This window comes from Neopelma chrysocephalum, unplaced genomic scaffold (assembly GCF_003984885.1).
Source record: "Neopelma chrysocephalum unplaced genomic scaffold, ASM398488v2 Primary Assembly neopelma1_187, whole genome shotgun sequence".
NCBI classification, from domain to species: Eukaryota; Metazoa; Chordata; class Aves; order Passeriformes; family Pipridae; genus Neopelma; species Neopelma chrysocephalum.
This window is the reverse complement of record NW_020897849.1, coordinates 1038679-1063065: the sequence shown is the minus strand read 5'-3', so window position 1 is coordinate 1063065 and position 24387 is coordinate 1038679. Positions and strand designations below refer to the sequence as shown.

General features: G+C 47.6%; 1 protein-coding gene across 4 annotated transcripts in view; it reads right to left on the bottom strand.

The window, feature by feature from the left end:
- PLXNA4 (plexin A4) overlaps positions 1 to 24387 on the bottom strand; it is a 451641-nt gene that overhangs the window by 50443 nt on the left and 376811 nt on the right. For all 4 annotated transcript variants that reach the window (XM_027702477.1, XM_027702478.1, XM_027702480.1 and 1 more), the window contains 8 exons: positions 22631 to 22782; positions 21884 to 22001; positions 16958 to 17094; positions 15169 to 15336; positions 9476 to 9569; positions 6887 to 7126; positions 5793 to 5939; positions 328 to 562 (listed from right to left, as the gene is read on the bottom strand). In XM_027702477.1, the coding sequence (XP_027558278.1) occupies positions 328 to 562; positions 5793 to 5939; positions 6887 to 7126; positions 9476 to 9569; positions 15169 to 15336; positions 16958 to 17094; positions 21884 to 22001; positions 22631 to 22782 (1291 nt within the window). The remainder of the gene's footprint in view (positions 1 to 327; positions 563 to 5792; positions 5940 to 6886; positions 7127 to 9475; positions 9570 to 15168; positions 15337 to 16957; positions 17095 to 21883; positions 22002 to 22630; positions 22783 to 24387) is intronic.

The following is a 24387-nucleotide window of genomic DNA, read 5'->3' as shown; positions in this document are numbered from 1 at the left end:
GACCCACATGCATGAGACTAAGGTACAAGTGGAGAAGCAACATGTGGAGAGGAAGAAGAAGGTGGACAAGAGCAGCGTCACCCTTCCTATACCACAGCCTTTCCCCAGGGACACGTGCCAGGGATTTCTCTGGACTGTGAGGTAGCAAATGCAGTTAGGACAGGGTGGAGGAAGGCTGGGCTCAGGGAAAACAGGCAAAGTCAGATTAGACCCGGGCTTGAAGGCTCAACGCTCTTTTTGCTTGTGCTGTTTTAGCTCAAAGCTTTGTGGTTGGATGTCTCTCTTCTACCAACACTGACACTGTGCCAGCTGCCCTCCTCATCCTACCTTCTTTGCACTCCAGAGCCACCCTGGACTCCAGGTTGTCCATCTGCATCTGCAGGCGCTTGAGGGTGAGGTCGCTCTCCCGGGATTTGCGCTTGTAGGCGATGAGCACGGCCACGATGAAGATGATGAGCAGCCCACCAGCCACGGCAATGCTGACAATGGCTGGCAGGCTCAGAGGGCTGTCTGGAGAGATGTAGACCATCCCTGGGGAGAACTCCATCCCTCCTACACGGGCCTAGAGGGAAAGCAGGAAAGGGTTGCGTTGAAACTGTCAGGGGGAGCAGGGACACGGAGGAACTCCATCATCTCCTTGGCTTAGGCTGAAGGATGAGCTCGTGTCCCAAGCCAAAAAGGGAAGTGTTTGGATAGAGAACAGCTTAAAAACACCTGAAATGCCATACAGAATCATCCCTGTTGACAGAGTGACCATGAACCCAACCAACAAACGACTTGTGGTGGGACAAGTCACCGGTCTCAATTTCCTGGCTCGGTATCGGTTCAGACTCCATTCTGTGCTTTCCATTCCTTGTCCTGAACACTGTGTTTTGCTGGATGCTGACGTCACTTAGTCCCAAAATACACACTCATGGTTATGGTTTGGGGCATTGCACCCCACAATGGGACAGGGGACACCTGACTCAGTCAGTACAGTGGGACTGCAGAAATCAGAGTCACTGTTTTCTTTTGACTCTTCCATCAGATAAAACTGTATCAGGAAGCCTCTGAGATAGTAAAAAAAAGCCTACAAAGACCACAAAGCCTGGCCCGTGCTCTTTACAACCCCTTTCTCAGCCACACATTGGCAGGGTACAGATGCTCACCAGTGGGACAGGGAGTTGAACACAGCTTTTTGTTCTCCGTGCACTTCCAGGGATTCCCAGAGCTGCTGCCAGCCTCTGGAAGGAGCTGCTGTGTGAGGACCTTTCTTTTAACAACCAGCAAGAAACCCTGCAAGCGTTCCTGCTGCAAGGCCAACAAAATGTTCTGCTGATACAGGTCTGTTAAGAGTCCATTTTTACAACAGGAACACCACTCCCAGCAGTAATCCCACAGGATCCTGCTTGCTCAGGGCTACTGCAAGGTTGTTCAAAGCTATTTGTAGAGTAGACTAACGTTGAGTGAGGGGGGAAAAGCTCTGCTGAGCAGCCTGAAGTATAAAAGAAGGCTTGTAGGGCTGTGCTGTGGCTGGGGAATGCTGGTTATAGATCAGCATAAACCTGGGAGGTGCCATGCAAAGGGCTTGAAGGATTGTGACGTGGTGATGAGCCCCATCACTCACCCCAGAGGAGCTTTGTCACTGAGAGACACAGCTGGACCTGCACAAAGTGCAAAATCTTGCTGCCAGGTAGAAATGCAGTTGAGACCCCAAGGCTGAGTGTTTCCCACTCCCATTGCAACTGGGACCATTGCAGCATGCAATTAAACTTTCTTCCTCTGTTATGAGGAGCATCCCTCACGTTTCCAGCTCCCACAGCAGTTGGAGAAAACACCTCCCACATCCCAGCCTGGTGTCCAGCCTTGTCCTTCATCCCCCTGGCTCTCAGCTCATCAGTCTGTCTCCAGCCTGCCTGTGCACACATTAATCCCAGACCTCCCATGGCTCAGCTCAGGCACCTGCTCAGGTTTCCCCTCTGGCTTGCAGGAGGAAGGATCTGGTCAAAGGAGGAAGGGTTGGAGCCAGAAGAGACTATGGAGCAGAGTCATGAATTAATGAAGAGTTTTCCAGCTGCTAAACACCACAATCCTTTCTGGGGACACGAATCTCTGTGACCCCACCATCTCCTAGAAATTATTCCAGTCCCAGATGCAATCTCAGAGAAGATGCTGGTTTTGCTCTACCACCAGGTGTAGGCTGCTCCTTAGTGGGTCCTGGCCAAAGACACACAGCTACAACCCTTATGTCATGGACAGGACAAAAGTGAAGGTCTGAAAATACCTAATTTCCATCCACAAGGTCCTCCCATGCTGTTTTTTGGATGGGCTTTAGAAAGATGACAATGTCCACAGTGAGAAATGAAACCAATCCCAAAATTATCTGCCCAGGTAATAAAGTTGCCCATTCCTGCAGCATGACACTGATGACTTGTAGAGCATCTTCAGAGGCCAAGGAACAACCCATGTTGGTTGAGGAGGCAGCAGTGACCAGTTTTCCCATCTATTTCAAGATCCAAGGCCCAACTCACTCATAAAACCTGCACAGGGCAGAGGTTGGTATGTGACACACTACCCAACTCACATCCTGATCCATGCATTGAAAGCTGTTCCCTTTTATTGTAGACCACTGTTCCAAATTCTCCCTCCTAAAGTTTACACAGTTTCCTTCCTGTCACAGTGGATCAATAAATGGATTTATTCCATTTCATTTTCTCTTTCCAACAGTGGCTCTTTTCCTCCAAGCCCCGCAGTCAAACGAATCCATTCAAGGAGTATCAGACTAAAATCAAACAGGCCCATCCCAAACCCCAGTGCAGGTCTGTCCTCAAAGCTCAGAGAACAGCCCATCTCCATGGGTGGGATTTCTCTCTCCAAATATTCCACGTGCACATCTGAGTTAGACATTCCAGCACGATTTCAGAGTCAATAAAGAGAAAAAGCACTTTTAGGATGTGATTTATGTGAGCTGCTTTTGACACCTCCTTTGACATCAGGATGAGATGTTTGATTCAGTGGAAGTTCCCATTTCTCTCCATTAACTAGGAGAGGATTTAGGCTCCTAAAGGCAGGTGTCTAACGAAGTGTGTTGCTCTCCAAAGGTGGTTTCAACACTGGGAAGGTCTCACAGTCCACAAGTAAAACTGCCTTGATGTGAGAGAATCTGCCTCTTGAAGGAGAAAGCCTAAGAGGCTTCAATATTATTTTGAGAATTTAAAAGAAAAACAGGCAAATATATAGATATAGCCCTACTTTATTTCTTGGGCCACCAAGTGGTTCTAGAGGAAGCTGTTTATACCTTCCAGAAGACTGAACATGAACCCTCCATATTACCAAGCACCAGTTTGGCCACTTGTTAAGCCTGTTAACCATGAATTTGTTCTAAAGGGCACTATGGCAAACAACAGTTTTCTCCAACAAAGTCTTAGGGGTCACCTGTAGCAGTTCAGGAGCTCCTCTTGTGCAAAACTTGCCTGTGGTGGTGTCTTTCCTGGTGCATGTTTGTCCTGGCCCAATGGAAGTGTCTAATTTAAGATGAGAGGAAATGTGCCCTGAACTTCATTTGCTACATTTGACCATCTCTCCATCCACTACAGAAAGAGTCCAGTGTGAATTTCTGGATATAAGCACCTGAATTAGATACCAGGGATCTTTTAGGTGTATCCCACATCTTCATTGCAGACCTTCTCCAGCATAGTTTGAACAGTACTCTAAGGCACATGGTGGGACTCTTGGGGATGGTCCTGTGCAGGGGTAAGAGCTGGACTAGTGATCCTTGTGGGTCCCTTCCAACTGGGCATATTCTGTGATTCTGTGATGGGTCTTCCTCATGTTTCTTTCTTTTCCTTGGAAAAAACTTGCCTCTGAGTTTTAGTCCCTCTTTTTTTTAACCATTGCTCAAGGCTTTTTATTCCTTTCCTATTTTTTTTTCAAATACTTAACTCTGTCATTGTACAAAAGACAGCTGAACCAGATCAAAAGCGTGTTGACATCAATGTGTGTCATTGTCACTGTTCCTTCCCTTAGTAATCATCTCTGTGTTGCGGTGGTTGATTCACTCCCATGGCCCCCTCTCAGATCTCGGCCACCTCGCTTTGCAAGGAAGGGTTTGTTCAACAATCTCCTCAAGGTCACACAGCAAATCATTGGCAGAAACAGGAGGAGGACCTGGGAGAGCTGCCTGTCCATTATCCTGACCATCAAAAGATGTTCATGTGAAATACGGGGATACATTTTGTACCAGCCCCAACAAGAAGAGATGCTGTGCCGTGCTGGAGGGGGCATTTCCCAGCCCAGCTGTCCCCTGTTAAGCTCCAGATGCAAAGTCCATCCTTGAGCAATGGCCTCCATCACAGGTGACCTTCTTCCCTTTGTTCCCAGCCCAGACACTGTCAAAGTGTTGCCTCTGTGTTGGCAGTTGAATAAACTTGCCCTAAAATTGATGCTCATTAGCAGGCTTCAATGCCACCACCTTCTCATGTTTCCAGCATCCTCAAAAAGGGATTATTTTTTAATCTTTGGCTTCACTTAAACTGTCCCAAGCTGCAGGAGCAGGGGAGTCTTCCCAATTGGTACGACCTGACCAGATGTTCATCCTCCCTGATCCCCAGGGATTTATTATTGCTCACCTGACTTGGAGTTTTCTCTCTCTAGGCTTAGCTTTGCCCACCTCTGACTGACCATATGTTTAATTATATCTATGAAAACAACAGGGAACATCCTTTGCCACGTTCCAAAGCTTTGGTGTTCGCACAGAGAAAATCTCTCACTTCATTATTGCTCTTCTTGGAGCGTCTTGATGTGCTTTACAATGAAACCAGAGTCATGGGATATTTGCATGGCTGGAAAGGATTATTCCCTCTATTTTCCAGATGACAAACTTTGGCACAGAGAAGTGAAGTAGCCAGTGTGAGGTCTCTCAGCAGCACAAGACCCAAAATGATCATCATAAACTAAAAGTTCCCAGAAAACTCTATTTCTAAAGAGCCATACAGCGTGTCTCCATCATCTATGGGTCTCACTGCACTGAAATAAATAAATATGTGGCAGGTGCAGCTTTGGGAGGGCAACAGAGAGGTGGAAAAAAAGTCATTCATGAGGGATAAGTAACACTGATGTCACTTGTCAGCTTTTGTTGTCTCTACCCACAGCCTGGTCCAGCTCCAGTGAGTTTGCTGATGTGCTGTTTATCAAGCAACAGCATCAAGGAATGCAAATCACTGAGAGGAAAGTAAAGAAGGAGTAAATAAATCAGCTGTGAGAAGAGGAGGAGGAGGAGGAGGAGCTCCCTCTGATGTAATCACTAGGTCCATTCTTCACAGGTTCCAGGAAGGATGTGCAGGAGTAAACTAAGTTTTATAGATGTCAAAACCTCAAAGTCCAGTCACACTATCATCCATATCCTGCATTTTTTTTTTCTTTCCTACATTAAGGCAAATTTTAGCCACCAGCATGTCAGTAATTGGTGGGGAACGTGCTGAATTTAACAAAGTATGTCATGTAGGAACATGTTACATGTATGATCTCATATGAGCATCATAGTTCATAAGAAAACAGAAGAGGGGCAAACTTTCCTAAAAGTTTTTGATTATGAAAGGTTGTTCACTGTCCACAAAGATCTCCAGGTCACTCTTCTACTCTTCTACTTCTCCGAGTTACCCTTGAAGGGGATATTATATCAAAAAAGGACCTTGATGTTTCTGGGAAGGCAAATGGTGATGCAAACTCCTCAGAGATCCCTCCCAGCTCTTCAGCATTGCTGTGCCCTCCCAAGCCACCCAGGGAGTAGAGGCTGAGGCTCAAGCACCACTTACCATCACCTTGTGCCTTCCAATGAGGTTTGGGGACTCACAGAGCAGCTGCACATCTGACACAGTCACTGCACAGGGTTTCTCCCCAACCAGAACGGTGTAGTTCAGCTTGGCATTCCCTCCTGCCACTGGTGGGATCAGGTTCTTGCCCTGGACAGAAAGGAATATCACCCCACAAAATCAAAATAAACACCAGCAAAGAGTTTTCTTTCCCCCCGTAGTTCATTCCTAGGACACAAGTTTTGACATTGCACTTCATTGCTGTGGCTGCCCCATCCCTGGAAGTGTCCAAAGTCAGGTTGGATGGGGCTTGGAACAACCTGGGATAGTGGAAGGTGTCCCTGCCCATGGCAGGGGGTGGAACAATGTGATCTTTAAGGCCCCTTCCAACCCAAACCATTCTGTGATTGTTCTGACATTTGTAGTTCACCATTTGCTGACACAGAGAGGAAAAGCCAAATCAGGAAGTCAACATGAATGGCTAAAGACTCAAATCAGGTACAACAGCCTGTCCTGCTCCCTTCTCTCTGGAACTGAATTAGAAATGTTGCATCTAGGTCTTGCACAATCAAGTGCTCACCAAACATAGTCAGGCAAGGAAGACAGACCCCCCTCCAAACGTGCAAGAAGCACAATCACCTCTTTGCATATGCACCACGTAAAAGAGCTGATACAGAAATGCTCCATTGTAAAATTCCTCCTCTGTATTGCTGTGCAGATGACAGAAATGACAAAGGGCTGGTTTGGGTTTAAACAGGGGTGAGAGGAAACTCTTGCAACCCCAAAAAAGAAATAGAGTCGGGTATTTAATTGTCAGCCCTGTTGCAATCACGGAAGCTGCTCTCTGGTGAGCAGCAGTTGGTACCAATTCGGGCTGCACACGGATAGTTCCAGCAGGAGTTAATATTTCTTGGTTATGGCTATTGGCAGTGGTTGGTGTTTGCAGATGGTGGCTGATATGATGCAGTGTGGTAGGGGCAACGAATGGAGGAAATTTTTGGGATGCCACCATGGTTTGTGGGGTGCTGGCAGGCACAGAGAGGCAACATGCAACACGTGTTTGTCCTTCCCCACCCAGCCCTTGGTCCCCATCTCACCTTCAGGATGATGGGACTTCCTGGCTTCAGCTCCAGGATCCCCGAGGGGTTGAAAACCTCGAAGATGGGGTTGGGGTAGTAGGTGAAGTTGGTTTTGTTGAGGATCAGCAGGGACTGCACGTTGTCAAGGATGAAGCCAAACTCCTCCGGGCGCTCGGCGAGCTCCGACTGGTGATTGGGGTCCACAGCCAGGGCTGGGGCCTGGCAGGTCATCTCTGTGCTGTTCTGCACCTCACAGTTCTGGGGAAAGAAACCCAACATGAGCAGTGTTTGTGGAAAACGTCCCTCCTGGTGGGCAGATGCCACCCAGATGCTGCCCTACCCACTGCCGGGGGACAGGGAGGAGCAGAACTTTTTGGTTATTGTGTGGACTGATTTTGGTTATGGTTGTGCTCCACTGCTTTAAAATATTCCCCATCACGAAATCAAGGCTGGGAAGGGATTAGGAACACTCTGCTGGGGCAGGTGTGTGGAGCAGTTTGCCCTTCAATTGGGCATCCTGTGCCTCTTGAGGGAGCTCAGCCTCTGGGGTTGCCAGTGTCAGCATCTTTCCCTAACTTCATTTCCTTCTGGAAATATGAATTTCTTCCTTCTTTTTTTTTTTTTTTTTTGTACGGCACAGACTAATCAAAGTCTCTCTGTCACACTGCAATTAGATCTCTGGGGATCACTCCAAAGTGTCTGTTGTGCTCAAGAGTCCAGTTTGAACATCAGGTTACCTGAAATGAATCCCAGGAAGCTGGAGAGGGGAAGACAAAAGGGTCGGTCTCAGGAGACCCTGAAGTTTGGTTCCAGCCCTGCCAAAAACTTCCTTTTTTTGGTGTGTATTTGAGAAATGAGCAACAGATTGTGAAAGGTGTTTTACCCTGACTAAAGGCCTAGGAATTGGATGCCTGGTTGTCCTTTAGGACTTGAGCCTTCATTTTTCCTCATCATAGTTGCTACCATAATGCATCCTGGTCTCACCAGGAACCAACAGGATCTGTAGGGAAACAGCACAAGCTCTGTGGGATCTTTGTGGATTCTCGACATGAGAATCTTCTCCTAACTAGTGTGATACCTCCAGCACTGAGAGCACACTCATTATCCCAGCTGGAATTGCCCAAGGGCTAAAAGGTCTTTGGTTCAAATCAGCAGAGAGAGAAGTGACTTGGACCAGCCGGTTCCATATTGTGAGGTCAGTCAGATGTTCAGGGCTGTAACAGCTCTTCCAAGGAACAAAAGACACTGGAGAACTTCCCAGCACAAAACTGAATTCTACACGAGCACATGGGAGGTGATGGATTGGCTTCATCATCTGCACAGCACAGGGTTGTTTGAGTCCAGTGTGTCAGGCGAGAGCTGGAGTCTCCTGGGAGAAGAAGTCCTGCAGGCTTCTAATCCTGCAGGAAAGCTGAGAAGGGTTTGGCTGTGCTGCACCAGGAAATACAAGGCATTGCCAAAATACAGCCATGAATATCCATAATCAGCTGGACCAGGCTTCTCCCAGAGTCCATGGGAGACTTTCTGTCAAGATTCACATCAGACCCAGAACCCAACCTCAACAGATATATCCTGAATCTGGTGGGGCATGAGAGGCAACAAAACTGCTTTGGGTTTGGCTTTATGAAGGGAGATATTAATTCATGGCAGAGCTGGGATAAGACCAAACTTCAGGTGTCTCAATCTCTGAACTGCAGATGCAAATGAATCTGCCCCATATATTCCTGCATTTTCTTTTTGGATCTACCACAGTTTTGCTGCTGTTCATGTGGTAGCAGATTATTTGTCGTCTGCAAAGTGCTTTGAGAACCTTGGGTGGGAAGCTCATGGATTAATCTGAACACTTGAGATGTGCAGAGGATCTGGACTTTCTGCCCCCAACCCAATTATTTTTAGAGCCTCTTCTTTCAGGATGGTGTTCCACATTTGGTCCCAGAAAGTGCCCGTACACAGGCAACGCTTTTTCAGATGCTGTTGTGTGGTCCCATCCTCCAGCCTACTGTAGATACCACCAGCTGCTGCCTATTCCAGAATCTCCTAATTGGAGGTGCCAAACTTACACCTTTTACAGCTCTACCTGGAGCTGCCCAGCAGCTACTGCCAAGTGGCTCCTTCTGAGTGAATTATCTCCCAGACCTTGACTCTGCTGGTCTCCTCAGAGCTTCTTCTGATTCGTCAGTGGTCACTGAGAGCTGAATTAGGTTGTAAATCTAACTGGCCAAACCTGGATACACTCTTGCAGGATCCCAAATAGTCCATGGAGTGGACACAGTAGTACCAAAGAGTGTTATTCTGACCCCAACATGCTCAGTTAATAACCTGAATTTGAGCCTTCTTATGCACATAAATAACACAGGTTACACATGTGACAAGACAGAGGACAGATGTCCTTGAGCCAACAGAAGAAACAGGCTTAGAAGAGACCGGGAGCTTCATTACACCCCTTTTGCTCCCCTCTTTGGTCCTATACTCCTTCAAGGATGAGGTAATGTTCTGGAAGCAAGTCATGCCCTGTTTTTGAGATGCAATTCCAAGCTGCAGAGCTGTTAGCCAGCCCCTAACACCAGCATGGCCGTGTCCCCTCCCCAGCCCAGCAGCCACACTCACGTTGACGTGCTCCTTCCCACCGTGCTTTGCCCGGATCTGAGGGTTCTGGATGAGATCCAGGTGAGTTCCCCACACTGCAATGGGTGTGTTGCCACTAGAGAAGAAAGGGAAGAAAATAAAGAACCCAGCTAATAGATATCAGGGCTGATCCCACCGAAAATGTGTGATCTGTGTTTCTAAATGCTGGTTGCAAAGTGTGTGACCACATCTCGCAGTGCCACAGGGAGGGAAGGAAGAACAAAGCAAACAAATGATTTTTCATTCATTCATAAGGAGAGAAATAACTAAAAACACATGTTTGCTAAAGCTGTCACATCAGGCAGAATCTGGATGTTTTTCATTGCCAGGACTCAGCAATCACAAGAGTTGATAATGAGAGGAAGGGTGGAGATTTAACAGGGGCTCCTCAGAAGGGTCCATGGGCTGTATCTCCTGTATCGCTTCAATCAGTCCCAGAATACCCTGAGTTGGAAGTGACCCACAAGGATCATCAAAGTCCAGTTCCTGGCCCTGCCTAGGATACCCCAACAATCCCACCATGTGTCTGAGAGCATTGTCCAAATGCTCCTTGAGCTCTGTCAGCCTTGAGACCATGATCATTTCCCCGGGGAGCCTGGTCAGTGCCCAACCCAAAAAGCCCTTACAGATACTGTCCCATGCAAGCAGCTCCTGAGGATTCAATGCTACCTGGTTGAGGTCTGTAGTCCCATCTTGCACATTAAACCTGCTATAAAACTTCACTCTGAACAAGAAAATGCCACCTCACTGAACAATTTTTGGTGCTGCTGAGGAGCCCAGTCCTGCAGCATCTACAAAAAACCAAGCCAAGTCTTCAGCCTTGGTGTGTAGAAGGTGTTGCCTTGCTGACCCAGGCAGATCAGCTCTGCCATGTGTGTTGGATCCAACATATGACAGCATAGAGGTTTCCTGTTGCTGCATCCCTTTGCTCAAAGACCGGTTTCCTGAGAAAGCCAATCCATCCAAGTCACAACTACAAGCCTCTGGGAGATTTTCTCCATTTTCTAACAGCTCCCTCAGCCCGGATGAGATGGGGAGATGTAAATGGAGCTCATTCCCTGCAATCACTGTCACCAGAAGGAAAGAGCTTTCAGAAACACCCTTCTCTCCTTTCCCTGCCTCTTCCAGCTGCAGCCAGTGCTGCTGATTGTGGGACTTCAGGGAGCAGGGGGGAGGGAGGAAGGAAACTGCAAAGGGCCATTCCCAGGCTTCAATAGGGTTGGTTTTGAACCCCATGTTAAGGGGAAGGGTTCACCACAGGCAGCTTTGGCCATCCCAAATTGGAGCACCCTTGCCTTACCAGGGTGAGCTCTCCCTTTGCTCCATGTGGTAGGGGCAACACGATGCAAGGCCTGGAAGGGGAAGAGTTATCCAAGAAAGCAAAACCTGCAGCTGTCAGGGCTCCCACAGCCAGGACAGGATGAGGAAATGTCCTCAGCAGACAGCCCCATCTCTGAGGGCTTCCCAGGGTGAGGAGTGCTCTCATCAGATTCAGCACCTGCCTCTATAACTCCCCTTGGAAACTGTCCAGGATGTGATTTATTTCCTTCTGAGAATGGGAGAAATCGATGGGATTGTGAAAAGAAAGCTCAGAATCCCTTTCCTGCCTCCAGGTAAACCTACACATACAGGAAAGGTGGAACACCTGCATTATAAATGAGGAAACACCAGAGAATAAACACGCTGTGAGGAAGGAGCCAACAGATCTCCCCCATTCCTGACCTTTGTTTTCCATGTTCCCCATTTATCTTCCATTAATAATCAGATGGGGAGGCAGGAATGAATGCAAACAGACCTCTCTGCTCACAGAAGAGCTCTCAGGTTTTGGTGAGCTGGGCACAGATAGCTGGGACTGAGCTTCAGCCCCTCCAGCTGCACCCACATGGATAAACCAAAGAGTTTTGGTTTATTCCAAGAGAATTGGCACAACCATATCTTTCAGCAGGTGTTCCTGTGACCCTTCTCTGAGAGGTTCTCCATGGTCTTTCATTGAAGTAATGTCTGTACTGGCCCATGTTTAGGACAATATTTGAGTTTTGCAGAGTACCTCAAATTCTTGCTCTCTGAAAAATGTCAGCTCTGATGGGAAATTCCTAATGGGAAATTTTATGGGGCAAACCCACGTTTTACCATTTCCATGAGATCTGCTTGGACGGTTGAGCTTTCTTGAAATCTTTTCTGAAGTCATACACCTACTTACAAGAGACTTTCTCCTCTCTGCCTTACAGAAGAAATACCCTCTCCCCAAAATTCACAGTAAATATTCCTGATAACCCCCAGAGAAATATCAGGGAGAACTTGCTCACCTAAAACCATAAGCAAAGTTTCTTAACTACTTTATTCTTTCTCCACTACCCTGGTTCTTCTGGATTTTTGGCTGTGAGCCTTTACAACAATAATTATTATTATTATATTATTATCATTGCCATTATTAACCTTTGCTGACTCAAACTAGAAGGGATTTTGAATCTTTACTCAGCCAAAAGTTTTACATGTTCCAGACCTCCCCAATGTGTGCACATACATAGAGACATGTGTTAAATAAAATCCCTTTATTTAATCAACCAAGTCTGTGCACACAGTTTTAAACCCACGTGTTAAAAATTCTCTGTTTGGTTTGAAAACTGAGCTTGCAGGCTCAGACCACAGGTATTAAACACAGCTACAGCACAGGAGCACAGAGAGAGGGGGAAAAAAGAGGTGATGAAGACACAAAATCACCTCCAAACCCACTCTGGCTTGGAAATGAAGTAAATAAATCTGTTCCTTGCCCTGAAAACCACCAGCCACTTTTGTGCCTGCAGCTGAATGTCCAGTCAAAGCCACCTCTTGACCAGGTCAGATCAGAGCCTGGAGACCTGGTGCTGCCCAGCAAAATGACAGAGGTGCCAAAAGCTTTTTGAGTTTAACTCTTTATTGCCCCCAAAGCCCTGGGTGTAATTTTCTGTCTGCAGACTCAGGTAATTGCTGGACGTAACTCAAATGAAACCCAGATCAAAAGTATTAATGGAGCCTCATAAAATTCTATTTACCTGCCAGCCCAGTGTGACTCCTTGTTTTTTTGGCTATAGGAGTAAATCAGCAGTAATCTTTTCTTTATTGTCTTGGAAAATGTCTCTTGAAAAGGTTTTAAGCCAGGCTTGGTACAAGCAGTCACTGATTTTGCAAAGCTGGTTTAGTAGCAATCATCTGTCCCTCAGAACAGCTCAGCCCCACAGCCGGGAGTGATGGATCAGAGGAGCACAGTGGATTTGCTGTAATGAATCATTCCACATAACAAATATACTGAGCAACAGTCTCCACATCCAAATGTCTTGTCTAACTTATTTCTTGCTTCACTCTCGGGGCTGGATTTGGCTCTGCTTTCATCCAGCTCTGTGTGCCGTGCTCACACTAATGCTTATCCCCATCACGACCTGCTGGATGGAGCTCCAGAGCTGTAGGGCTTAAAACTGTCCCTGACACCCTGAACATCCTGGATATTCCACCTTCTCCCTCTGCACCCTCCTCCAAGGTTATGCACCTTTGGAATGACTCAAAAACACACAAGAAAGAGGATGAGATTGGGTAGGTCTGGTTAAAATGAGGCTCCTGTTATTGCTCAGTAGATCCTTTCTGATTTCAGGCAGGAAGAAAGGAAAGGGTAGAGGTTGTGCCTGAAGGTGTTTCCTCCCTGGAAGTGTTCAAATAATCCCTGGAAGTGTTCAAAAGCTGTGTGGATGTGTCACTTGGGAATATGGTTTAATGGTGAACACCACTAAACCATAACGGGTTAATGATTGGACTCAAAGATCTTAGAAATCTTTTCCAATATTAATGACTCTATGATTCCATGAATGAAGAGACAAGTGGAATCCCAGTCATCCATCCTAGCAGATACACACCCCAAAAATAAGCTGGTACCCCCTAAACAAGCAACTCATCTTAATTTCCTTTATCCTGGGAGCTGGGATGGGAGATCCAGTTCATCAGGACACAGAGTCCCTCCAGTCTGGGCAAAGCTTTGCCAAAGCACCTGAAACACCTTCTTGGCTGCTTCTTCATGTCTTACTGGCATTTTTAGCAGAGAAAACAAGGATCAAACAGCTTCTGAACCTCTCACCTCCCAGAGCTGAGGCCAGACTGAGGAAGGTCCCCATGCTGAAGCTTTCCTGGGGATATTAGGAAATTCACTCTCCTAAGTGTCAATCTTACACCTTTTAAGCAGCACTGAACTCACTTTAATAAGGAAAGGAGTAAGTGATTTCCCATTTCACTGATAACCTGGACTCTGCCTGAAAATAAAAACCCCAAAAGGAAAATTCCAACACTAAAGCTTCAAGCCCAACATGCAAAGACTCAATCCAGCTAAATCAGTGAATTCCCTCATGGTAATTAAAGGCACTAATTGATTTGTGAAAACATCTTTGGGATGGGAGCTGAAGTGGGGGGGATTTACAAGCCCTGCTCCTAATCCCCAGATACTCCAATCAGTCCAGTTTAACAGGGGAGCAGAGAGCTGTGGGTGAATGAGAGGAGACTGAGATTCCTTATTTTGTATCTTTTCAAGGCAATATCAGTGCATTTAATGACCAATTTCTCCTTTCTTGAGGCCATTCCCGCAGGCTTCTGAGAGTGTTTGGGTATCACTTTGATGCTTTCCACACCCAGGGCAAGTGCTGCTCTCAGACACTTTTGTGTGAACCCTCTGAATTCACCAAAGCAGCATCATTGGGGTGAGGAGAAAAAGGGATCCCTAATGAGGAGGAAGCTGTTGGAGAGGGCAGGGAACAGGATTCCTTTTGTGTTTCATCTCAGGACAGAGCCCTTGGGGCTTTCAGGTGTGATGGCCACACCAGCAAGGCTGAGGGAAATGTAGGAATTACAAGTCCATGGAGGCTGAGGGAAATGCAGGAATTGCAAGTCCACGGATGCTGTGGGAAAAGTAGGAATTCCTGCTTTCAAACCCAAGGGAGATTCACTTCTCTAAGTCCAGTTATGACATTTAAGCCTGGGTTTAAGGGATCACTGACTGCTCCTGCTGCCATGCAAAGCTTGTGGGTCCATCCCAATGGGGCCTGAAACACGGACGTGACCACAAGCACCAGGAATTGCAGCTTTTAGGGATACAACTGTGTAGTTTAACCAGTCCCAGTGACCTGTAAACTTCACTCAGGGAACATCCTGGTGCTGGAGATAGACCCTGAGCTGTAGAAAAGAGGGAGAAAGCTTCAGCTCTAGGTTGGAGACCTGCTGCACCCACCTTAAAGCATGGAGTCTCCAAGGATTCTGCTGAGTATTAGCAGCTGGATTTTGCTGCATTAAACCGAGAAGTTTTGTTCTGATAGTGAAGGCAGGGTGCAGGATCATTTAGTTTGGACTATGCAGAGTTTGTTTTGACGAAAGACCCTTATCCTGCCCATCCCTCACTGGGACCTGTGGAAATTTTGCCCCAGGGTACACACTGAGCAACCAAGGTGTTACTACCACATACAATGCACCGCTGGACTTTTTGTCTTCCCAGGAGTCAAATCCACCAGCCCTCATTGTTTGGGCTCTGGGAAGTAGCTCTGCACAAATTCTTAGTGAACATAACTCTTGGAAAGCAGTTTTCTGCAACAAGGACCAATATTATCGTGGCAGTGCTGCATTGGAAAACCATGGGGGGTGGCAGGGGGGTCCCATGGGATGCTCACCTGAAGATGCTCCACTCAGGCTCAATCCTCAGGATGGTTGGATCTTCCACATATTCATAGTGCAGCTCCTGATGTATCTTGGCCTTGTCCACTCTCACAGACACCTTCACCTTCTCAAAGCCCTCATAGGAGGCAGTGGTGTTACAGACAATGTGCTTGGTGGATCTCCTGGGGGAAGAAACGAGTAAATATAAACCAGCAGCAAAACAAATGGTGTCAAAAAGAGCCCAACTACTCATTCTTATGTCCTGTGACCTAAAGCTGTGCACTGTGAAGTGCTGAAAGTCACTGCTCCAGGAATATAGTGTGAACTGTGTATCTGAGGAAGTGACATTGTGTTGCTTTTTCACTAGTTTAAGTAAAACCACAAGAGCCATCATTTCTCAGGGCTCAGAGTGAAAACTGAACCCCAAGGGAAGTCCAAGCCAGGCCTGTCTACAGAAGTATTTCTCTGTGATTAAATATTTGATGGGTGTTTCCTTCCTGCCTGTGGACAGATGCAGCAGCAGCTCATAAAAGGGGTGTTTGCACCTCAGCCTTCCAGCCTGGGATCATAAAGTTTACTTTGCATTAGGACTGTAAGCCTTGTTTAAGTGCACTTTGCAGCATGCCTGGGACCTTTGGAAAGTGCTAATACAGTGGGGAGCATTTTATGATTATACTCAAAGAGGATTCTGCATAAACTTTTCCTTTTTGGCTGGGCTCAAAACCAGATCCAGGTCTGAATTTTGCACCAGCCCTTTCCTTCCACAGTGAGCCAAAAATCCAGGCTCCAAACATCCTCAATCTCCCCAGTCCTGTGATTTGTGATGCAGCCTCATTTTACACCCCTAGAAAGGGGGGTACAAGTCGCCTTCAGTGGCTGCACCTCCATGTGCTCCCCAAATTCCCCTGAAAGACAATGTTCAATCCTTCCTAAAATTCCCCAGTCTCTTCAATAGGCATCTCCGAGCAGCTGTGGTTCCCACTTGGCATTTTAAATCACAAGCTGTGACTTCAGCCTCCCGAATTATAGATGCTGAATCACACCAGAGTCATGACAGGCAGCTAAAGAGGATCCCCACAGCCAGGAGAGGGAAGGGCATTGCCCCAGGGCAGCGCTCCCAGGTCTCCTGTGAATGAGCCCTTGCTCTGCCAAGGACATGTTGGGAGAAATGTGCCAACTTCATCTTCAGCCTCCATCAACACTGGCAGCAAAATGTGTGGCACTGGGTAGCTTTGAGCTGCAGGAGCCCCTGGGAATGGGATTCAGGCTCATTCTCACAGGGATCAGGGAACATTCAGCAGGTAACACTGACATTAAGCTCCTCTGAACTGCAGTTGAACAGGAGCCAACCCAGAACTAAAACATTGCAAATCATCCATTTCTTAGCACTACAGGACTATTCTGGGATAAAAGGGAGGTGGTTTAATGCTCAGAACTGATGTTGTCAGATTTTCTTTGTCACCTCTCCTAAAGCAGGGACACGAAAATGAATCTTTTAAACGACGTACTCCCGGCGCAAGTAGCAAAGCACGGGACCGTGGAGAATTGTAGTGAAATTTGACAAGAGGCCACGGGAAAAAGCACATCAAATACCAATCAAAACAATGAAATAAATCCTATTCTCTGTCCCCAAAGCATGCTCAGTAAGGCTGTGCATGGTGCAGAATGCACAAGTCCCATTGCTGCACAGACACGGCCACGGGCAGAGGAGGCACTTGAGGGACGGGTTGTAGAAGCCTCTTGACTATAATTGCTCACATCTTTCACTCCCAGGCAGGAACGGGAGCAAGGACTCATCTGTACCTGTAGAAGAGGCAGGGCTGTCTCCCAAAGGTCACGATGACGTTGCTGCCAGCGTTGAGGTTGTTGCCCGTGATTGTCACCTGGGTGCCACCTGACACCGGTCCCCGCTTGGGCTTGAGGTCAGAGAGAGTCAGAGTCTGTGAAGGCAAAGGGTGGTGTTGAAAAGACAGCAGAGGAGCAGAGGTACCTCGCCTCTCTTGTTTCAGTTAATCATGTGGCACATGATTTCAGAAGATGACCATGCCTTCTGGCCAATAGAGGACACCAGTCCTACCACAGACATCCTGTTTGAATGCCAGGTGGGGTGGGATGAGTTCAGACCTTACCCCAGTCTGTTCTCCTCACCTCTGCAAAATCAGACCTGCCCTTGTATCCACTCAGAAATACTCTGCTTCCAAAGGCAGTTCCATGCCTGGAGCAGCTGGAGCCATGATCTCCCTTCTCCGCTGCTTGTTTGACACAGCTTGGGTGTCTTTTTGCCATCAAGCAACACCAGCTCTGCAAGATAACTCGGGTCTTGAACTGCTTGATTGGATCTTAATGTGGAATCTCCACTTCCAAAATTTGGAGCTCACAAGGGGGGAAAATGGTTTGGTCTTGAAAAGATCACTCAACCCTATTGATCTGAGAATCACAGAATCACAGAATAGTTTGGGTTGGGTTGGAAGAGACCTTGAAGACCATCCAGTTCTACCCCCTGCCATGGGCAGGGACACTTTCCGCTATCCCAGGTTGCTCCAAGCCCTGTCCATCCTGGCCTTGGACACTTCCAGGGATCCAGGGACAGCCACAGCTTCTCTGGGCAACCTGGGCCAGGGTCTCACCAACCTGATAGCCAAGAATTCCTTCCCAATATCCCATTTAACCCTGTCCTCCTTCAGTTCAAAGCCATTCCCCCTTGTCCTGTCGCTCCAGGCCCTTCTCCCAAGTCTCTCTCCAGCTCTCTTGGAACCCCTTTAGATACTGGAAGGGGCTCTAAGGTCTCCCCAGAGCCTTCTCTTCTCCAGGTGAGCACTCCCAAGCAGAGAACAGAACCTGCTGTAGGGTTCCACAGAGATGTCTGTAACCTACCCCTGCACTCACAGGATTTTTCCCTGGGATGAAGGAGGGCTGTGCTTCAGCAGAGAGCCTGAGCTTGTTTCTTGCCTCTTCCACGTGCCCATACATGACCCCTGATCTTTCTCTTCTTCTCAGATTTGGATGCTGAGACAGCCCAGTCCTGCAGGAGTGTCATGCACTGGCACAGCATGGCCTTGCTCAGGTTGAGTGTCCCCTGAAATGCCACAGCCACAAAAACCAGCACTGCCCACACGAACACCCTTTTCCTTTCTCTGCTGCCTTTCAGAGCCTCTTTTCCAGACATAACACAGTGCTGTGTTAATATATCAAAAAGGGCCACAATGCCTTTAGAGGCCCCAAATCTCAAACCTCTTTTTCTCACCCTCCTGCCCTCCCTTCTTCCTCGAATCAAGATAAAATACTTGCACTCCGAAGGCACAGATCACCCTGTTACCACAATGCAGAGAGGAGACATCAATTTTCAGGGAAAAATTTGGAGTTACAGTTTATTCTTTCATTTGCATTTTAATAGAAAAACTTTCCATTCAGTCCCAAGTGAAAAGCTACTATATGCATTTAAATGAAGATTATTTCTTTCCCCCTCTCTTTAAGAATGATGACACAAGTGCTTGAAGCTCTCAGCTCCTCTGAACGAGCAGGTACATCACGCAGCCACCTTATTGAGCTTTGGAGACCATTAATCCATGTTTATAAAACCACCTGACACACACCACAGCTCCCACTTTCACACACACAGAGCCTTCTCTGTTCCTGTCCCCCTCCTGGTTAATCATTTTGAAAAACAGCGGCCAGATTTCCATTTTGCTTCTGTTCGAAATGCAGCTCTTGGAGGAAGGGCAGAACATGAAAATCAGACACACAGCTCTGTAGAAGGATCTGTTGTCAGAGCTGGGCACTTCTCCTGTTTAAACTCGAGGGTTTGGAAGCTGTTTTTATACTTAGAATCACAGAATTATTAAGGGTAAAAACAACCCCAAAGATCATCGAGTCCAAATCTCAAGCCAGCACTGCCAACCCCACCACAAAACCACATCTCTAGGCACCACATCCACTAGTTTCTTTAATGCTTCCATGGATGATGGCTCCACCACTTCCCTGGGTATCCTTGATATCCCTTTCCATGAAGAAACTTTCCCTTATATCCAACTTAAACCTCATCTGGAACAGGCTGGGAGTGGCAAACTTGGTGCCCAAAGCCCACACAACAGCACTGCAATAGTATCTGATTCACAAACCACAGAGGAACATTTGAGTTAAAGACCCAAAATCCTTGTCCCACCCCTGGATGGGTTTCCTACCCTCTCCTCAGAGGTGGATAAACCAGCCAAGCCCTTTTGAGGATCCTCACCAGCAACACTCCTTGGCAAAGCGTTGCTGTGTCGTGGGCCAAGAGTACAAATGGGTTTGTGGCTGAGCTTTCAAAGTTGTGATAAACCATTAATTATTCACAGTGGCCTTCATAAATATTGCAAAGCATGTTCACAGTACAGCTCAGCCTCCAGACTATTCCTTGCTGGTGAAAGGTGATGGAAAATGCAAGTTGTGGATCTCTAAAAGGCTGAAGTGGACAGTGACAATGAGGGAAATTGGACAGGAAATCTGCACCTTTCTAGGATTTTGCCAACTTTCCTCAGCTCCCCAACCTTTTACTTTCCTCCAGTGTCTCCTGCACACAGGCTGTCCACCATCAGAGCTGTGTCTGATGACCTCATGGTGCATGTCAAGACCTTGATTCCCATTTCATTCCTCCTGGGAACAAGGGCAGAGCAAGACGTGACTCACACAAGGGTTTCCTTCTTACAGATTCAACAGCAGCAGCAAGAGAAAGATGGAAGAGATGCTCTCCTAGGACCAGGATTTAGGAGCAGACCCAGAAGAAATGCAATCAGAGTATCCCACATCACCTGCACTGAGACACAATATTCTCATCTAAACCCAGAATAAAGGTAAATTTGCGTCAGCACCTGAAGAGAAAAGTGAAGATAATTTATTTTTTTTTTAATGGAAAGACTGTGGCAATAATCACAGCAAGAAAATGAATAACTTTGAAAAAAAAATTTCATTTAGATCATCATAAATTTAATTTCAGCTTTGTTTCCCTTTTGGCTTATTGTAGTCTCTAATGCAATGTGCAGTTTTCGATCACAGACGAGTTTAAAACAAACCAACAGCCTTTTGAATTTAAAAGTTCTCATTAGAAATGTGGAGAAGAACTGTTGTGGCACCACTAAACTAAGGTGCCTCTTTGTTAAAACACTGAAATTAAATACTCTGATCAGCTCAAAACACAATGTGTTCCAATTCTTGCAGGAGAGGAGGAGGCTTATTGGCCAACTTTGGGCAAGTTTTGCCTCAAACCTTTTGAAAAGCAATTTTCCAGAGGATTTACTATGAGTCAGAAAGCCACATTTATCTCCCTTCCTCAGTTTTCAAACATCTTGCTTCCCTTCAAGCTGCCAAGGATGCCAAGGCACGTTGAGATGCATCCGCATCTCTGCCCTCCTGGCAGGAGCATCCAAGGAAGCCAAAAAACACAGCTCCTGATGTGAAAGCACCGGACACAGGAGAGGGAATATGATGGGCAGGTTGGAGACCCTCTGTTTTTTGGGGATTTTTCTTGGTCTGACACAAAGGTACCGAGGTGTTGAGCAGTGAAAGCCCTGCTGACTCCGAGCTCCTGCACGGCTGGGAATGCTGGCAGTGGAAAAGCTGTCACAGATGGACACGGATGATCAAAACCAGACAGTAATTCCAAGAGTGGCAAAGGTGACACGTTGAAGTGTAATGTCCTGGAAAGAGCCCTTCTGTCTGCCTGGCAGGGGCTTTGTCCCGTGGTGTTTCTCTGTCCCCACCCCGGTAACACCTGAGTGACATCGGAAAACGTGGAGAATGGAGAAATGCCCGTGGCTCGAAGGGGAAACCTGAGACATTTGCATTCATTACAAGCCCCTTTACCATCAAAAAAATGCTCAGGCATGTGAATAATTACAGAAAAGTCCCATTCCCTTGCAGGAGTCGAGAGCTTTTGATGGGAACAAAGAGACCCTCTCATGTCAAGCCCGCACAGATCTGCGCAGATCAAGGCCAGGCAACGCTTGCATGTCCCCAGCAAGGGGCCTTAGAGGAATAATCAGGTCTCTTGGACAAGGAAAATCATCAGAAAGGAGAAAAAAAAAACAAGTCAAGTGTACAACATGTGTTTGTGCTTGAACTGAAGTCCGAGCTTGCAGGTGTCCATCGTTTCATCGTGGAGCATCCAAAACAGTTTCCCACTTGCAGTGAGCCCCAGTCACATCCTACAGCTCCCCAGCAGCCTAATCTGGACATGTCCTGATCCCAGTGCTGCTGGGATGGATGGGATGAAGAAACCCCTGGGGGAATCCAAGAGTGAGGAGGAAGAAACCCCACCATGAACATCACACTCCTGCTGAAGACTCAGTAATAATGACTAGTGGCAACCCCCAAGTTTCTTCTGGAGGACACTGGGTTTTTTCCATTTTCTTTCTTTTTTTCTTCCCCTTCTTTTTTTCCCCCTTTGTTCTTTCCTGTACAGCATTTTTAACTATTAATGAGAATTTTCTGTACTAATTTGGACTGTGGTCGTATGGAACTGTAACTGGACTAATAATCTGGACTATTATTAGATTGTTAAAATTTTAATTAGACAAGCTATTTTTTGCTCAGAACAAGATGTCGAAAGGAAATGGAATGAACAATTTGGTGCACTCAGAACTGCAGTGAAGAGCTCAGAGGTTCATTATGATCAAGGACAATGGGTAGATGCAGCAAAGGGGACCAAGCCCTGAGGACCTTCAGGACCAAGGAGAACTTCTTGCAGGAACTTACCATGAAGTAATAGAGCTGTGAAGATCTGGCCATGAACTCTGGTTTGCACTCAGCCACACAGATTTCCACAAATCCGGCATGTTGGCTGGGCTTGGCCTCCCCCATCTCACACACTATCCTGTGGAGAAAACACAAACCAGAAGCAAAGTTTGAGGGGTGGTTTGATGGTGTGGATAAGATGGAATTGGAAAAAATGAGCCCAGAGTGCTGGGGAATGGACTGTAGACTTAACCCACCCTGTCTAATCCAGAATCCAAACTGAGGACTAGGTTATGCTTTAGAAAGTGGTGGCCTTTGGCTGTTGGCACTTGGTGGAACACACGCTTTGGTGGTGTAAATCTATATAGTTTCACTCAAATATACTGAGAAATTCTAGGTTGAGATTTGACCCTGTGAGTCCCTCTGTCCTGCAGCTGTGCATGGTGGAGGCAGCTGTAAGGTTTAATGATCACTCCTGCTCAGAGTGATCTCAGGATTGCTGTCACCCAAACCAGAACTAAACACCCCTGTGGTGTCTGCTTTGTGAAAAACAGAGGGCAACTTCATGGCATAAATCATGAGAATCATCTAAACATGCAATCCAAATACAGTAATAAATGGATTATCAGCTCCTGAGCTGCACATGGGAAACGGCAACTTCCACTCCTCAGCTCCCAGGTTGGGTGGAATGGACTCCTTGGAAGGTCCTACAGGGATGACTGTCATTAGGTGTGCAGTGGCCCACTGTCTGCCACACACCCCACTTACTGCTCTGCAGGGATGTACCCTTCCACCAGAGGTTTGCACTCCACGCCGGCCACTTTGACGTGGGACGCGATGTCCCGGAACTCCAGCCCCAGGTTCTCCCCACGGATCGTCACCTTGGTCCCTCCCTCGCGAGGGCCCGTCACCGGGTTGATCTGTGAACAAACCAAGAACAAGGAGAATAATCAAACCACTTCTGTAAATCACAGAATCACAGACTCAACCAGGTTGGAAAAGACCTCTGAGATCACCCAGTCCAACCTTTGACCCAACCCCACCCTGTCACCCAGCCCATGGCACTGATGCCACATCCAGTCTCACCTTAAACACCTCCAGGGACGGAGAGTCCACCCCCTCCCTGGGCAGCCCATTCCAATGGCTGATCACTCTCCATGGAAAACATTCCTTCCTGATGGCCAACCTGACCCTGCCCTGGCCCAGCTTGAGGCCGAGCCCTCTTGTCCTACTGCTGGTTCCCTGGGAGAAGAGCCCAATCCCCCCTGGCTCCCCCCTCCTGTCAGGGAGTTGCAGAGAGTGAGGAGGTCTCCCCTGAGCCTCCTCCTCTCCAGGCTGAGCCCCCCCAGCTCCCTCAGCCTCTCCTCACAGCACTTGTGCTCCAGTCCCTTCCCCAGCCTCGCTGCTCTTCTCTGCCCCTGCTCCAGCCCCTCCAGGGCCTTCCTGAGCTCAGGGCCCAGAGCTGGACACAGCACTCCAGGGGTGGCCTCCCCAGCGCCCAGCCCAGGGACACAAGCCCTGCCCTGCTCCTGCTGCCACACTCTTCCTCAGCCAGCCCAGCAGCCATCGGCCCTCTTGGCCACCTGGGCACACCTGGCTCCTCTTCAGCTTCCTATCAGTCAGAACCCCCAGGTCCCAGAATCCTCTGAGGTGAAAGAAGAGGCAATATCAGGTCTTTTTGTGACCACTAGAGACACCCATAAACGCTGAACAACTGAGGGAACAGACCTACTCCGAATGCCTCACTCGGTCCAGACCCCCTGCAAATACATATCACACATCCCCCAGCCTCAGAGTATACAAAATTCTGCTCCACATCCCATTTACTCCCTTTTAACTGCTTGAAAAACATTCAGAGATGAGCAGAAGATGTTTTCTAGGTCAGAGGAGCGATTTCTGGTGGTGCAGCTGAGCTCTGTACTTTATAGACATGAGCCATGGAAAGGCAGGAGAGTGGATAAAGGATGTGGAAAGGACATAAGTGACTTCAGCCAGTCCCTTTAAATCCTAAATTCCCCGTCCAAAGCACGTGGAGTTTTTGATCTGTTCTGGAGAACAGGTCATACACTACAAACTCCACAGAAAATATCCACCTGTAAAGCCAGCCAAGACAGAACAGGAGCAGGGTGTCAGATTAGGTGTGGAGAGCATGAGTGGGGACTGAGACAGCAACAGCAATTACACTGTGCCAACACCTATTTCTGAAAGAGCTCCAGCTTCCCTTGGGGGAATATTTTCCCTCAGGAGAAAGCCGGTGCCATTGGAAGAGCTGGAATGGGAGTGTGGACAGATTATTTGTGGGGTGGGAGGCTTCTGATCCCCAATATGAGATGAGCAACTATCCCAACCATCCTGGTTCCTGCTGGGAATGATGTTTGCACCCCAGCTGGCCCTCACCAGCCCCTAGCAGGGGTAGGATCACTGTGTCTTTCTCCATCACCCTCGTCCAGAGCCAGGTGGAATCAGCACAGGAGCTGCCTCCTTGACGTTGGAACAGCACTGAAATCCTGGGGCTGGCCCACAAT